A 14,664-nucleotide genomic window follows, 5' to 3' on the forward strand; every position below is an offset into this window, starting at 1 on the left:
TATAAAATAGTACGGTATTGTACATGGTGGGTGTTCTGCAAATATTCATACACTGATAAGTATCAATTTATTCTAAATTACTTCAGATAACAATTAGTCTATGTCAACAGCAAAGTTGAAACTCCAAATGGAAAAAGAAAAAAACATTCTGTGGTGGTCAGGAATGGAGAGGTGTAAGGCATTATCTTCTCTTGACATTTCCACTGACTCTGGATCTGAGCTTCAGTGAACTTCTATGCTTTATATTATGTAAATAATATCTCAGTAACTTGTAAAAGTATCTAATCATTTAATTTGATGACAAAGAGAGTCAAGTGATTTTAAATAATGAAAATAACATTGTGTTATTGGCTTGTTCCTGAATTAAAAGATCTTCTCCCTTTTTTATTATGCCGCATTTCAAGTCAACGGTCTGCTTGCTTCAATTTTTTATTTATATTTCTAAGAGCAAATTGAGTAGTTATTAATATTTAAAGATTCCTGGTAAATATTATTGTAATTTTTTAAGGGGAGGTGTATATAAAACATCATCATACATGGACATAGAGGTTTGAGCAAGAAAATGTTTTTAAAAAGTATTAAAAAAGAATTTAAAAGCAGGAATTAAAATAATAGCAACCAAATAAGTTTTGAAGCTCTTTTTATTACACTGAGAAATCCCAGAAAAGTACAAAGCCCATGAAAGTAGAAGCATTTCAGAAAATAAGACAAAGCGTTTGCATACATATATTTTAAGGACATTTTAGTTTTGAGGTTAAAAATACTCATGATTTTGCATCCAAGCACACTGTTCATGAATTAGATACATTCTGAAGTACTAGGAAAAGATAACATATATCTTATATTTGAACCTAAATTCCTATAAATGGCCAAGTTTTATTCTCTGTCTAGAGATTAAGTTCACGGTTCAATTCATAAGAAAAATGAATTTATTGATTCATAGTGCCTTTGAAGAGCAGAGATAGGAAATAAGCACATATCACACACACCCCTTTAAGTGGTACATCAGATCAAAATGGAATTAATATAATAATCTTTAGTGTTTTTATTTATATTGTTTGTTTTCAGTAGACCAATGAAAATACACAGATCCACCTGCAGAAAAGAGGTTTGGTAATAGAATGATTCTCTATCAAATCAGCATTTTACATAGATAATAGATGATGCTGAAATCCATGCTATTTTTATCTTCAAAATCAAATCAAAGTATGATTACATTTTGCATCTTATCAGGAATCATCATGAAGCAATAATAAAGATAATTTACTCCTTTTACCAAATATGAGTACAATATAACAGGCCACCAGAGGCTATAAAGTTTACTTAACTTGATAATGTGGCACTATTCAATGGCTTTGGGACATATCATTTTGTGTTACTATTACTACTAATAAAATAATAGTAAATATAAAGGGGAAAATAAAAGAAAATAAATTAGATCACTTGATAGTTCTAAATATTGTTTTGGTTTATCCTTGAAGTGGAAGTCAATTCTCCAAGGTTTGGAAATAAAACAAAAGCATCTTTATAATGCATAGCATGTATTTTAGAGGTCTAATGATGTATTCAGTGCCAGTGTACGTTAGCTTGTCATGTTCTCTTCACTCTATGTCAACCGGCTCCGTAGCTATTAAAGCACTTAACTGTTTCTGAGCACAGGAGAGGAACAGTTCCAAACTGGACAGGCTTCTTTGGCGGATGACTTGATCAAGCTGTTGATTTTTTTTTTTTTTAATGAGAGAAAGAGAAAGAAAAAAATGTACTTAGTTGAGAGATACAGAATATCATGTCACTGAAGCCCACTAGAAAAATCTTTTCAGACAAGATGATTTAGGAAATCAAATAGCACTTTAAACTCAGTGACAATGTAGTCACTATTTCTGGCCTCTTGCCTAAGATGAGATGGTGGTCATTTCAATTTTATAATTGATGTCAGTACTCAGTTATTGGACAAATATCATATATTTGATCAGAGCAATTTTAGAAAATATAAAGTACTATAAAAATGCCAGTTCTTAACACATATACAGACCAAATGCCCGCAAATATATATCACAGATGTAAATAACACAAGAAATACATAGTACAGAAAAAACACATAATTTTGTCATGATAGGGTTTAGATTAAAAAATGATAATGAGATAGTTACTTGAAATTAGAGAAATTTGGGGGAAAGGTATACTTTAAAAAATATTTGATACTGTTTAAACTTACTTGACCTGGTCCTCCTATTACAGTAGAGATTTTTTATTAGGTTTGTTTTAGCAAATTTAATATAGTGGACAAAACAAGAGGTTTAGAATAAGAAGTCATTTGGGTTATGTATAATATAAAACTTTCTGGATGGTAAAGATTATCAAATACATGAAGAAAAGATCCTAACTCTTATGCCCTAAAACATTTGCCCATGGTATAAAATAACCAAATTATGACAACACATTGCCTACAGATTACAGAACAATGAAGGAATTCAAAAGAAAGCCAAATAAATTCCATTTCACAATATACACATATCATATTTATATAAAAGTTGACATATTCTTCCCTAAAGCCCCCCAACAAAAGTAAAAATAAAAAGGCAAATCCAAACAAAAATTATCTATTAAATTATACTTCCATAATCCACTGATACTCTAAATGACTAAAAAACTGGAAGATTAAAATTTTGAGTTATCCTAAGAGTTAGTCTAAAAAGAATGTATGATATTTAGCAAACTGCTCATGTAAAAAGATTGAACTATACTAAGACTCCCTTCAGTTCTAATATTCTGATATTATATGAACAGAAATAGGATTTCTCCTTACCCTTTCCCTCCCTATCTTTTTTCCCTTCTTCCTCTATCAAGTGATACCTTCAGATGAATATATACCTTCTGCTTACAAGACTATCAAACAGGAGAGTCCTTTAGAATGTTAAGTCCCAGGTGAGCACTGTGTCCCCCGCATCTAGAAGAGGGTCTGGCACATGTTAGACACTCAACGAATATTTGCTTAGATTAATAAATCAATAAACACATAACCCTAATAGAGCAAAGCAATCTACTAGGAAATGACAGATACACTTTTAATGCTAAGAGTAAAAGCATGCTTCAACTAATCTAAAAGATATGATATGTGAGAGATTTTTAAAAGTTGGATTTTTAAAGTTTCATTTTAATGTATGTAAAACAGATTAAAATCTAAGTATTTGCAGCTTTTAAATTATTCTGCTCTTGGTCAAAATTCAAACAGTACAGAAGAGTGTACCAACACAGAGTTCTAGTCCATTTCCCAGTGATTTCTGTCAACTTGTGAATACATTCAAGCCTTTAAAGACAGGCTTTTAAAAATATTTGGTCCAGATCTTATCATTGCTAACTGAGGGAGGGTTCACACAATCACTTTATTTCACTGCCATTACTAGAAGTTTTCCCTATTTCATTTAAAAAAATTGCTTGACTATAATCCATAAATAGTTTAGCCACTGCCCCATTGATATGTAAGTTTATTCCAATTTTGTTTTGTTGTTTCCAAAGCAATAAGGAAATTTACAGCCTGAGTGTACACCCTTCAGAAGATGTTCAAGGGTTCCTCTTGGACAGATTCCATCATGTGGAATTTCTACATCATAAGATTTGCATATTATAAATTATGATAAATATTACCAAACTGTATTCCAGAATGACTGTACCAAGTTACTAATCTCAGGTGCAGTGTATAAAGACCGGTTTCTCCTGTTTTTTTCTTTTAAACAGTTGCATAGTTTTCCATTATATATTTACAATTTAGTATATGTAATGAGTGTTTTAATATTTGTTTCTAAGTAATCTAATGACATACATTTAGATTGTTCTTAATCACCTGCTGTTATAATCAAAGCTGTACTGAACATCCTTCAACACAGTCCTCTATATACATGTGCTACTATTATCTTGTAGAAATTGCTTGAGCCAGAGAATGTACAATCTGCAATGCTACCTCTAATCACAAATCAGGTTTCCATATATGCATAACTGTCTTTGGGCTCTCTATACTGTTTCCTTGGATAATTCACCTATTTCTAATATAATGCTATCTTAATTACTATAGATTTATAATAAATCTTAATATGTCACATATGAGGAGTCTTCAGAAAGTTCGATACTCATATTATCTTTTATTTCAGTTTTTTGATGAGCTTTTTGAAGTACCCTCATATTACCAAAAGAAAATATAAATTAGAATAGAAGAATATAAATTAGTGAACACTTTTAACAAAACTTAGTTTAAAAAGGAAGTGACCAGACTACAGACAGTCTTATACTCTCTTTTCATAGAGCTCAAAAAACAAGTGATTTTTTTTTTTTTTTGGAGTTACATGAATAGGTGAGAAAACATTTCTTTTTAAGTTGTATTTGGAGAGTAGAGTCAGGCAGGTTGAGATTCATGGATTCAGTTTAGAGGTGCCTTCATTTGTGTTTGTTTTACTATTATGCTTCATAACTCATGTACATATATCAAATGTGCTACCCTTAGCAATTCAAAATCTTCCAGAAACCGCACAAGACAATCAGGAGTTCCACTAAAAATAAATTTGACTTAGTATCTTCGCTTGATAGATTTCTACTTAAACATACTAACCACTTCTCTCACTAGTGTCACCCTGGAATTACTGACTATAAGATGATGGAAATACTAGTTTTGGTTTCAGGCAGCTACCAAGGCTCACTTCCCATCTTTAACTATGCCTCCACAGAACTCTCTGAAGGTAAGAAACCATTAAACCTGAGCTCAACACTTTAAGGAGCAACAAGGTGACACTGATAATCTTTAAGGAGGAAGATAGAAATTGTGCCATCACAGAACTGAGCTTCCAATTTAGTGGGTCCTTCCTGGGCATGGTGTATAAGTTGCATCTGTGAGACAGAACACTTTTGACCTTTCTTTATAAAGATGCTGAATTCCTCTCTCTGAAATAAGTACATCAAGCTAACATTCTTCACGAATTCCTGAATTTCAGCAGTTTCTGTTCTATTAGGCATGACCTTATGATCCTTTATTGATGCAGGAAGAATTTTGGCAAAATATTCTAATCTTTTTGCCCCTTGAAGAATGGAACTTAGTTCTTTATTTGTGGTTTTCATTTCAGAGTGAATCAAAGATTTGTACACTGTGATATAATGCTGACAATATTATGTCCAGAGTAGTGGTGGCAAACATTTTTGGATATAGGGTGTATAATCTCTTAATAATAGTGTTGCTTTTATTGCTTCATTTTCCCTCCCATTTTCTGTTCACAGCTCTTATAAACACCTGGAAAAAAAAAAAAAAAAAAACCTGAAAGTTCTAAAGTCTCTGAAATAGACCTGGAGCTTTATACATCTTTTTTCCTCCTCTTTATTATCTCTTCAGTTTGCTGGCATACTGCTGAAAGTCATTTAGAAGCATACCACTTATTAAAGGGTGTTAATTTTAATAACTTTGGAGGGGGAGGGAAAGAACACATAAATCCCCAATATTTCCACGTAGTAGATTTACCTTTCCATTAGTGTTTCACGCTATAGCAAAAGCAAAAGAAAACACCTCCTGACCTTAGCTTTATTTTCCAGTCACCACAATGCAATACGAAGGGTAGTAAACTTCTACTGGTCTAAAAAGCAACATTCAAAGTGAATTATAAACAAACTGGCTCATTTAAATGGGATTGTTCATTAAGAACACTGTTTACATCCCTAAACATCTGATACACTGTTTTTGAAATATATATATATATATATATACGCATACACACACACACACACACACACACACACACACACACACACATACATAATACAGTTAGTACTAACTGTGCTTTCAATATCTTTTTCTATGAACAAAATACATTGAGAGATACGAAAATATTAGGTCTACCTCTACCAATGTTACTTTTCTAATTTATACTAATGAATATTTTATAAATGCCCATCAAAAATGAATGGATTAAAAAAACCTGTGGTATATATACACAATACAATAGTTCTCAGCTATTATAAAAATGATATCCTATCATTTGCAACAATATGGATGGAACTGGAAACCGTCATATTAAATGAAGTCAGTCAGGCACAAAAAGACAAATACCACATGATATCACTCATATGTGGGAACTGGAAAAAAATAAAAATAAAAGTGGTTCTCACAGAAGTAGAGAGAGTAGAGAGTAGAATAATGGCTGTCAGAGGCGGGTGCAGCAGAGGAAAAGTGGTGGGCTAATGGGTACAAAGCTGTGTTGTGAATCATTGTGCAGTATATGCATGTCTTGAAACAAAACCCTGTACCCCACAAATATGTACAAGAAAATGTTAAAATATTTTGAATAAAAAAAAAATGATCTCATTTTTCAAAAAAGCTAGAATGGAGATTGGGCAAATCCACTGATTGAAAGTGACTCATGCACAAATATTATCAGTTTAGTAACAATATGTTTCATGGATTCAGTTTTCACATTCACTAACAAGCTATTTCATGGGCATTGAAGAAAGGTCAAGTATAATGATCTGGAACTGTAAGTACACAGGCAGATTTTCCAGTTAACATCATCATATTGGGTAAGAAGATTGTTTACCTTCTAATGAGAAATGAAACAGATCTTCAGTTTCTTGTTTATTACAATGCTGCTCTTTTAAACACTGTTATTTGGACATGAATGCCTTTTTCTGAATTTATTATACATCCCTTTCCCCCTCACAAACACATACACTCAAGCTGCTGTTTTATTTACATGTTTTGACATTGAGCCAGCCAATTAATCTATTAGTCAATCAGTTGATGAATAAAGCCCACTATTTGTGCATTATTCCTCTGAGACCTGGGTAGAAAAGTATACACTACTACTCCTGTCTCTAACAGGTTCATAATCTTCTTGGAAAGACACACATGCAACCTTTAAAGAACAATTAGGTGCTAACATGCACAGTAAAGATGGAGTCCAATGGATGGGCTGAGAGAGGAGGAGAGGTCATGGTGTGAGACTGCAGTAAAGAAAACTTCAGTGTGGGGACTTGGACAGGCTCCTAGAGGCTTGAGAGCATTTCCTTAGACAAAGAAGAGCAAGATGTGGAAAAAATTTTATGAAAAGCAGACTAGTGAGAACAAAGGCATAGATATGTTTAGAGACACTAAACAGTCTTAAAACTAGTAGAGAAAGTGATTACAGACATTCTTTCATTCTTCCATTTGTTCAATATTTATTTAGCACCTACTACATGCCAGGCACTGTTTTAGGCACTAGAGATACAGTGGTGAATAAGACACCAGTATATATCTGTCCTCATAGAATTCTCTGCTCTTATAGAAATTATATTTTAGTTTGAGGAAACAAATTCATACTCCTCAGGTGGAGATCAGCACTATAAAAATAACAAAGGAGAATAAAGGGTTAGACAGAGACAGAGGGGAGACCTTTCAGGTAGTGTGATTAGAGAAGACTACTTGGAGAAGGTGGCAATTAGGAGACTTGAAAGAAGTAAGGGAGGATGAGAGTTATGGAAAAATGTGGGAAAAGAGAATTTTAAGGCAGATAAAAGCACAAGGGAGAAGTCTGAAAGGGGGTTCAGACTTGATCTGATAAAAGACTGAAAAAAATCCAGTAAAATTGGAGCAAAATGAGCAAGGGGGAGACTGGTAGGAGAGAGGACTGGAGAAGCAGACAGTGGCCAGATCATGTAGGGCTCTGTAGGTTTGTACTTTGATGGGAAGACAGTGGAAAGTTTTGGGCAGGAGTATGACCACGCTCTGTGTGTGAAAAATATCACAGTTGTTAGTTACTACGTGGATAACAGACTGTAGATGGACAAGAGTGGAAGAACAACAACAACAACAAAAAAAAAAAAAATTAGGAGGCTGCCTCACTTACAGGCAACAGCTTTGAAGTGTGGAGCAGGAAAAGAACTGTTTCTTAGCTGCAAAAGCGAGTCTCGAAACAGGGAACACAGCGCCAGGGCTGCTGTGGATGCAGACAGGATCCCGGAGGCCAGGGCCGCGCTGAAGGCGGCCAGCTGCCCTATTCAGGATTCGAGGTTTCAGGCCGGCATTAAAGAAGATTCCTGGGAGCGCCCGAGCTGCGCCGCAACTGAACAGCCCGAGGCGGCAGTGGCCGAGAACGGGGAAGGCAACAAACCAGAGACAGAGAGTGAGCACCCGACCTGGCACAGCACTGTGAGTAACCCCTGGCACAGCTCTGTTCGGGGGGCGGATGCCCAACCGGCTCCCGCCTGCACCACCAGGCCACTCACTGCCCGGGGGCTGCCTCCATTTTACCAGGTGCTAGCAGCTCCGCCTGGCTCGGCCATCACTGAGCCTTCCCACTTGCTTGGCCCGGCGCAGGGCTTTCCGGAGCCTGCGGGCCGGCCTCCCCTCCCACTCCCTCCGCGGTTCTCTGGCGGGGCTGGTGGCGTCCCTGGCCAGTGTCGGGAGGGCAAGGAAGTAAGGGCGGGCCGACTGTCACTCCACCACACCCTGGACTCCGGCTCCCAGTAAACTTCCTGTTACTGGGAGGCAGATACCATCTCTGCGGCCACCAGTTTGGAAAAAAGCCTAATGAATTTCTGGTTGGGAATAGTGTGGTAGGAGAGTTCCCAGGTCCGCTTGAACCTGCCGGAGAGCAGGCTGCAGGCGGGCGCTAGACTCGGTTTATACCGGGGGGATACAAAGGTGAATAAGACCCGAGAAAGATCTACATAGTGCTACAAAGGCACCCAGAGAGACCGGTCGTCTGTGCCTAGCAGAAGCCTGGCAGACTTCCTGGGCGAGGCGGTGCCAAGCAGGGTCTTGAAGGCCCAGCTGATAGACGAGGGGTGCAGAAGACATGCCCCAGCCCAGCACAGTGCGCACAGAGTGGGGAGACGTACGACCTGGGAGGCGGAGACTCGACAGAAACCACACACAAGGTGGGGTCACCACTGCACGATCTAACAGCCTGGGCCAGACCACACGGAACAGGGAGAAGTCCTGCACAGGAAGTGAAAGCTCAACAGAGATCTCACACCCAGTGGTATGTGATCCACCAGCCCAGCAGAGTCCAAGCTGACCAGAAAGGTGGCTCCCCGGAGAAGCCCAAGACCCGAGGCAACCACACACACAAGGCACTAGAGGCCAACTGAGCAGTCACGGAGGGAGCCATACGAAATTGGCAACCACAGCAACATCCTAGCTAGTCATTAGTCTCAAACCGGTGGACTGTGAAACCCCCTGCCACAATGAATAAACACCAAAAAAAAGATACCAGAAATACAAAAAATCAAGAAAGTACACCACCAAAAGTTAATAAATCTCAACCTCTAGATCCTATAGAACAAGAAGCCCTTGAAATAACTGACAAGGAATTTCGAGTGATAACTCTAAGGAAACTGAATGAGATACAAGAAAACTCAGCTAGACATCATGATGAAATGAGAAAAAGTATACAGGATCTGAAAGAGGAAATGTACAAGGAAATCAATGTCTTGAAAAAAAAGTAGCAGAACTTGCTGAACTGAAGAAGTTATTCAGTGAAATAAAAAACACAACGGAGAGTTTAACCAGCAGGCTTGTCTAAGTTGAAGAGAGAACCTCTGAACTTGAAGATGGGCTGTTTGAAATAACACAAGCAGACAAAAAGAAAGTAAAAAGAATCAAGGACATGGAAGAAAATCTGAGAGAGATATCAGACAACCTGAAGCGCTCAAATATCCGAGTCATGGGTATTCCAGAAGGGGAGGAAAATGGAGATTCCATTGAAAACATATTCAAAAAAATAGTGGCAGAAAACTTCCCAGGTATAGGAAAAGTCACAGATCTTCAGATCCAGGAAGCTCAACGATCTCCAAACGTATTCAACCCAAAAAGGCCTTCTCCAAGACATGTCATAGTCAAATTGGCAAAACTCAGAGACAAAGAGAGAATCTTAAAAGCTGCAAGAGAGAAGCGTCAAACCACCTATAAGGGAGCACCAATCAGGCTAACCTCAGACTTTTCATCACAAACCCTAAAAGCTAGAAAGGAATGGGATGATATTTTCAAAATACTAAAAGACAAAGATTGCAGCAAAGAATACTTTACCCTGCAAGGCTAACCTTCCGAAATGAAGGGCAAATAGTATATTTCTCAGACAAACAAAAACTGCGGGAGTTCACTACCACATGACCACCCTTACAAGAAATCCTCAAGGGAGTACTGGGTTTGGTTCCTGAAAAATAATTACCACTGCACTAAAAACCCAAGAAAAATCAAAACCCACTAGTATAATAAAAATGGCATTCATGAAGAGAAAACAAGCAAACAAAAATGCTATCTACAACCTAAGGAACCAACAAACACAGAAACCAATCAGTAAATCAGAAAGTAAGGAACAAAAGAGACCTAAGACAACCAAACAACCAACAAAATGCTAGGAATAAATCAACACCTTTCAATAACTACTCTTAATGTAAGAGGCTTAAATTCCCCAATCAAAAGACACAGACTGGCTGACTGGATCAAAAAGGAGGACCCAACTATATGCTGCCTACAAGAGACCCACCTCACCCATAAAGATCACACAGACTAAGAGTGAAAGGATGGAAAAAGATTTACCATGCAAACAGAAAAGAAAAACGAGCTGGAGTAGCTATTCTTATATCTGACAAAATAGACTTTAAACTAAAAACCATAAAAAGAGACAATGAGGGACACTACTTAATGATAAAAGGACTGATCCATCAAGAAGATATAACAATCATAAATATGTACGCACCCAATGTTGGAGCAGCCAGATTTATAAAACAAACTCTATTAGACCTAAAGAAGGAAATAGACACTAATACCATAATAGCAGGGGACCTGAACACCCCACTGTCAATATTAGACAGATCATCTAGGCAAAGAATCAGTAGAGAAACACAAGATCTAAACAAGACTCTAGACCAATTGGAATTGGCAGATATCTACAGAACATTCCACCCAACAACCTCAGAATATTCATTCTTCTCATCAGCACATGGATCATTCTCCAGGATAGATCACATATTAGGTCACAAATCAAGTCTCAATAAATTCAAAAAAATTGGAATTATCCCATGTATCTTCTCAGACCACAATGGATTAAACCTAGAAATTAAGAACAAACGAAACTCTGGAAACTATACAAACACATGGAAATTAAACAGCATTCTACTTAATGACATATGGGTCCAAGAAGAAATCAAGCAGGAAATCAAAAAAATTATTGAAACTAATGAAAACAATGATACATCATACCAAAGCCTGTGGGATACTGCAAAAGCAGTATTGAGGGGGAAATTTATTGCATTAAACGCTCACGTCAGAAGAATGGAAAGATGGCAAGTGAACAACCTAACACTTCACCTTAAAGAACTAGAAAAACAAGAACAATCCAAACCTAAAGTTAGCAGAAGGAAAGAAATCATTAAGATCAGAGCAGAACTAAATGAAATTGAAAACCAAAAAACAATTCAAAAGATCAACGAATCAAAAAGTTGGTTTTTTGAAAAGATAAATAAAATTGACAAACCATTAGCATGGCTAACAAAAAAAAGAAGAGAGAAGACTCAAATAACAAAAATTAGAAACGAAAAAGGCGATATTACAACTGATTCATCTGAAATACTAGGAATCATTCGAGACTGCTATAAACAACTATACGCCAACAAATTTGAAAATCTGGAGGAAATGGATAAATTTCTGGACACACACAAGCTCCCAAAACTGAACCATGAAGACGTAGAAAATTTGAACAGACCAATAACAATAAAGGAGATTGAAGCTGTTATCAGAAGGCTCGCAACAAAGAAAAGCCCAGGACCAGATGGATTCACAGCAGAATTTTACCAAACATTCAAAGAGGAATTGACACCGATTCCTTACAAACTATTCCAAAAGATTGAAACGGACGCAAATCTCCCAAACTCATTCTATGAAGCAAACATCATCCTGATACCAAAACCAGGTAAAGATATAACCAAAAAAGAAAACTACAGGCCGATATCCTTGATGAATATAGATGCAAAAATCCTCACTAAAATACTAGCAAACAGAATACAGCAACACATACGTAAAATTATTCATCACGATCAAGTGGGATTTATCCCAGGGATGCAAGGTTGGTTCAACATACGCAAATCAATAAATGTGATACACCATATTAATAAACTCAAACACCAGTACCATATGATCATCTCTATAGATGCTGAAAAAGCATTTGATAAAGTTCAGCACTCATTCTTGACAAAGACCCTCTATAAGTTAGGTATAGAGGGAAAGTATCTCAACATAATTAAAGCCATATATGACAAACCCACTGCCAATATCATCCTGAATGGGGAAAAGCTGAAAGCTTTTCCTTTAAGAACAGGAACTAGACAAGGATGCCCACTCTCACCACTCCTATTCAACATAGTGTTGGAAGTACTAGCCAGAGCAATCAGAGAAGAGAAGGAAATAAAGGGCATCCAGATTGGAAAAGATGAAGTCAAACTGTCCCTGTTTGCAGATGACATGATCCTATATATCGAACAGCCTAAAACCTCTACAAAAAAACTCTTGGAATTGATAAATGATTTCAGCACCCTAGCAGGATACAAAATCAACACACAAAAATCAGTAGCATTTCTCTTCTCCAATAGTGAACATGCAGAACGAGAAATCAGGAAAGCCTGCCCATTTACAATAGCCACCAAAAAAATAAAATACTTAGGAATTGAGTTAACCAAGGATGTGAAAAATCTCTATAATGAGAACTACAAACCACTGTTGAGAGAAATTAGAGAGGATACAAGAAGATGGAAAGATATCCCATGCTCTTGGATTGGAAGAATCAACAGTGAAAATGTCCATACTAGCCAAAATGATATACAAATTCAACGCAATCCCCATCAAAATTCCAAAGACATTTTTCTCAGAAATGGAAAAAACTATCCAGACATTTATATGGAACAATAAAAGACCACGCATAGCCAAAGCAATGCTGAGCAAAAAAAATAAAGCTGGAGGCATAACACTACCTGACTTTAAGCTATACTACAAAGCTATAATAACCAAAACAGTATGGTACTAGCATAAAAACAGACACACGGACCAATGGAATAGAAGAGACAATCCAGAAATCAACCCACACACTTACTGCCATCTGATCTTTGACAAAGGCACCAAGCCTATTCACTGGGGAAGGGACTGCCTCTTCAGCAAATGGTGCTGGGATAACTGGATATCCATATGCAGGAGAATGAAACTAGATCCATACCTCTCACCGTATACTAAAATCAACTCAAAATGGATTAAGGATTTAAATATACACCCTGAAACAATAAAACTTCTTAAAGAAAACATAGGAGAAACACTTCAGGAAATAGGACTGGGCACAGACTTCATGAATACGACCCCAAAAGCACGGGCAACCAAAGGAAAAATAAACAAATGGGATTATATCAAACTAAAAAGCTTCTGCACAGCAAAAGAAACAATTAAAAGAGTTAAAAGACAACCAACAGAGTGGGAGAAAATATTTGCAAAATATACATCTGACAAAGGATTAATATCCCGAATATATAAGGAACTCAAACAACTTTACAAGAAGAAAACAAGCAACCCAATTAAAAAATGGGCAAAATAGCTACGTAGGCATTTCTCTAAGGAAGATATCCAAATGGCCAACAGACATATGAAAAAATGCTCAACATCACTCAGCATCTGGGAAATGCAAATCAAAACCACACTGAGATACCATCTAACCCCAGTTAGGATGGCTAAAATCCAAAAGACTCTGAATGATAAATGCTGGCGAGGCTGCGGAGAAAAAGGAACTCTCATACATTGTTGGTGGGACTGCAAAATGGTGCAGCCTCTATGGAAAATGGTATGGAGGTTCCTCAAACAATTGCAGATAGATCTACCATACGACCCAGCTATCCCACTGCTGGGAATATACCCAGAGGAATGGAAATCATCAAGTCGAAGGTATACCTGTTCCCCAATGTTCATCGCAGCACTCTTTACAATAGCCAAGAGTTGGAACCAGCCCAAATGTCCATCATCGGATGAGTGGATACGGAAAATGTGGTACATCTACACAATGGAATACTACTCAGCTATAAAAACGAATGAAATACTGCCATTTGCAACAACATGGATGGACCTCGAGAGAATTATATTAAGTGAAACAAGTCAGGCACAGAAAGAGAAATACCACATGTTCTCACTTATTGGTGGGAGCTAAAAATTAATATATAAATTCACACACACACACACACACACACACACACAAAACCGGGGGGGGGGAATAAGATATAACAACCACAATTACTAGAAGTTGATACGACAAGCAAACAGAAAGGACATTGTTTGGGGGGAGGGGGGGAGGGAGAAGGGAGGGAGGTTTTGGTGATGGGGAGCAATAATCAGCCACAATGTATATCGACAAATAAAATTTAAAAAAAATAAATAAATAAAAATAAGCAAGGTATAATGAGTGTAAAAAAAATAAAATAAAGAGATAGATAGATAGATAAATAAATAAATAAATAAATAAATTAATTAATTAATTATTTAATTAATTAGGAGACCTTCAGTCTGGGGAAGATATAAACTTAACCAGACTGCTGGCAGTTGAGGCTAAAGAGCAGATCAGATTTAGAATATATTTTGAGATAGGGCCAACATGAGTTGCTGATGGATTAGAAGTATAGATGAAA

General features: G+C 36.8%; 1 protein-coding gene across 1 annotated transcript in view; it reads right to left on the reverse strand.

Annotated features, from left to right (window-relative positions):
* Window positions 1-655: 655 nt before the first annotated feature.
* Window positions 656-14,664, reverse strand: part of CCDC91 (coiled-coil domain containing 91) — a 367,928-nt gene continuing 353,919 nt past the window's right edge. The window contains exon 13 of the mRNA XM_063075363.1: window positions 656-1,712. Coding sequence (XP_062931433.1) covers window positions 1,602-1,712 — 111 coding nt within the window. The 3' untranslated portion in view covers window positions 656-1,601. The remainder of the gene's footprint in view (window positions 1,713-14,664) is intronic.

This window comes from Cynocephalus volans, chromosome 12 (genome assembly GCF_027409185.1).
Source record: "Cynocephalus volans isolate mCynVol1 chromosome 12, mCynVol1.pri, whole genome shotgun sequence".
NCBI classification, from domain to species: domain Eukaryota; kingdom Metazoa; phylum Chordata; class Mammalia; order Dermoptera; family Cynocephalidae; genus Cynocephalus; species Cynocephalus volans.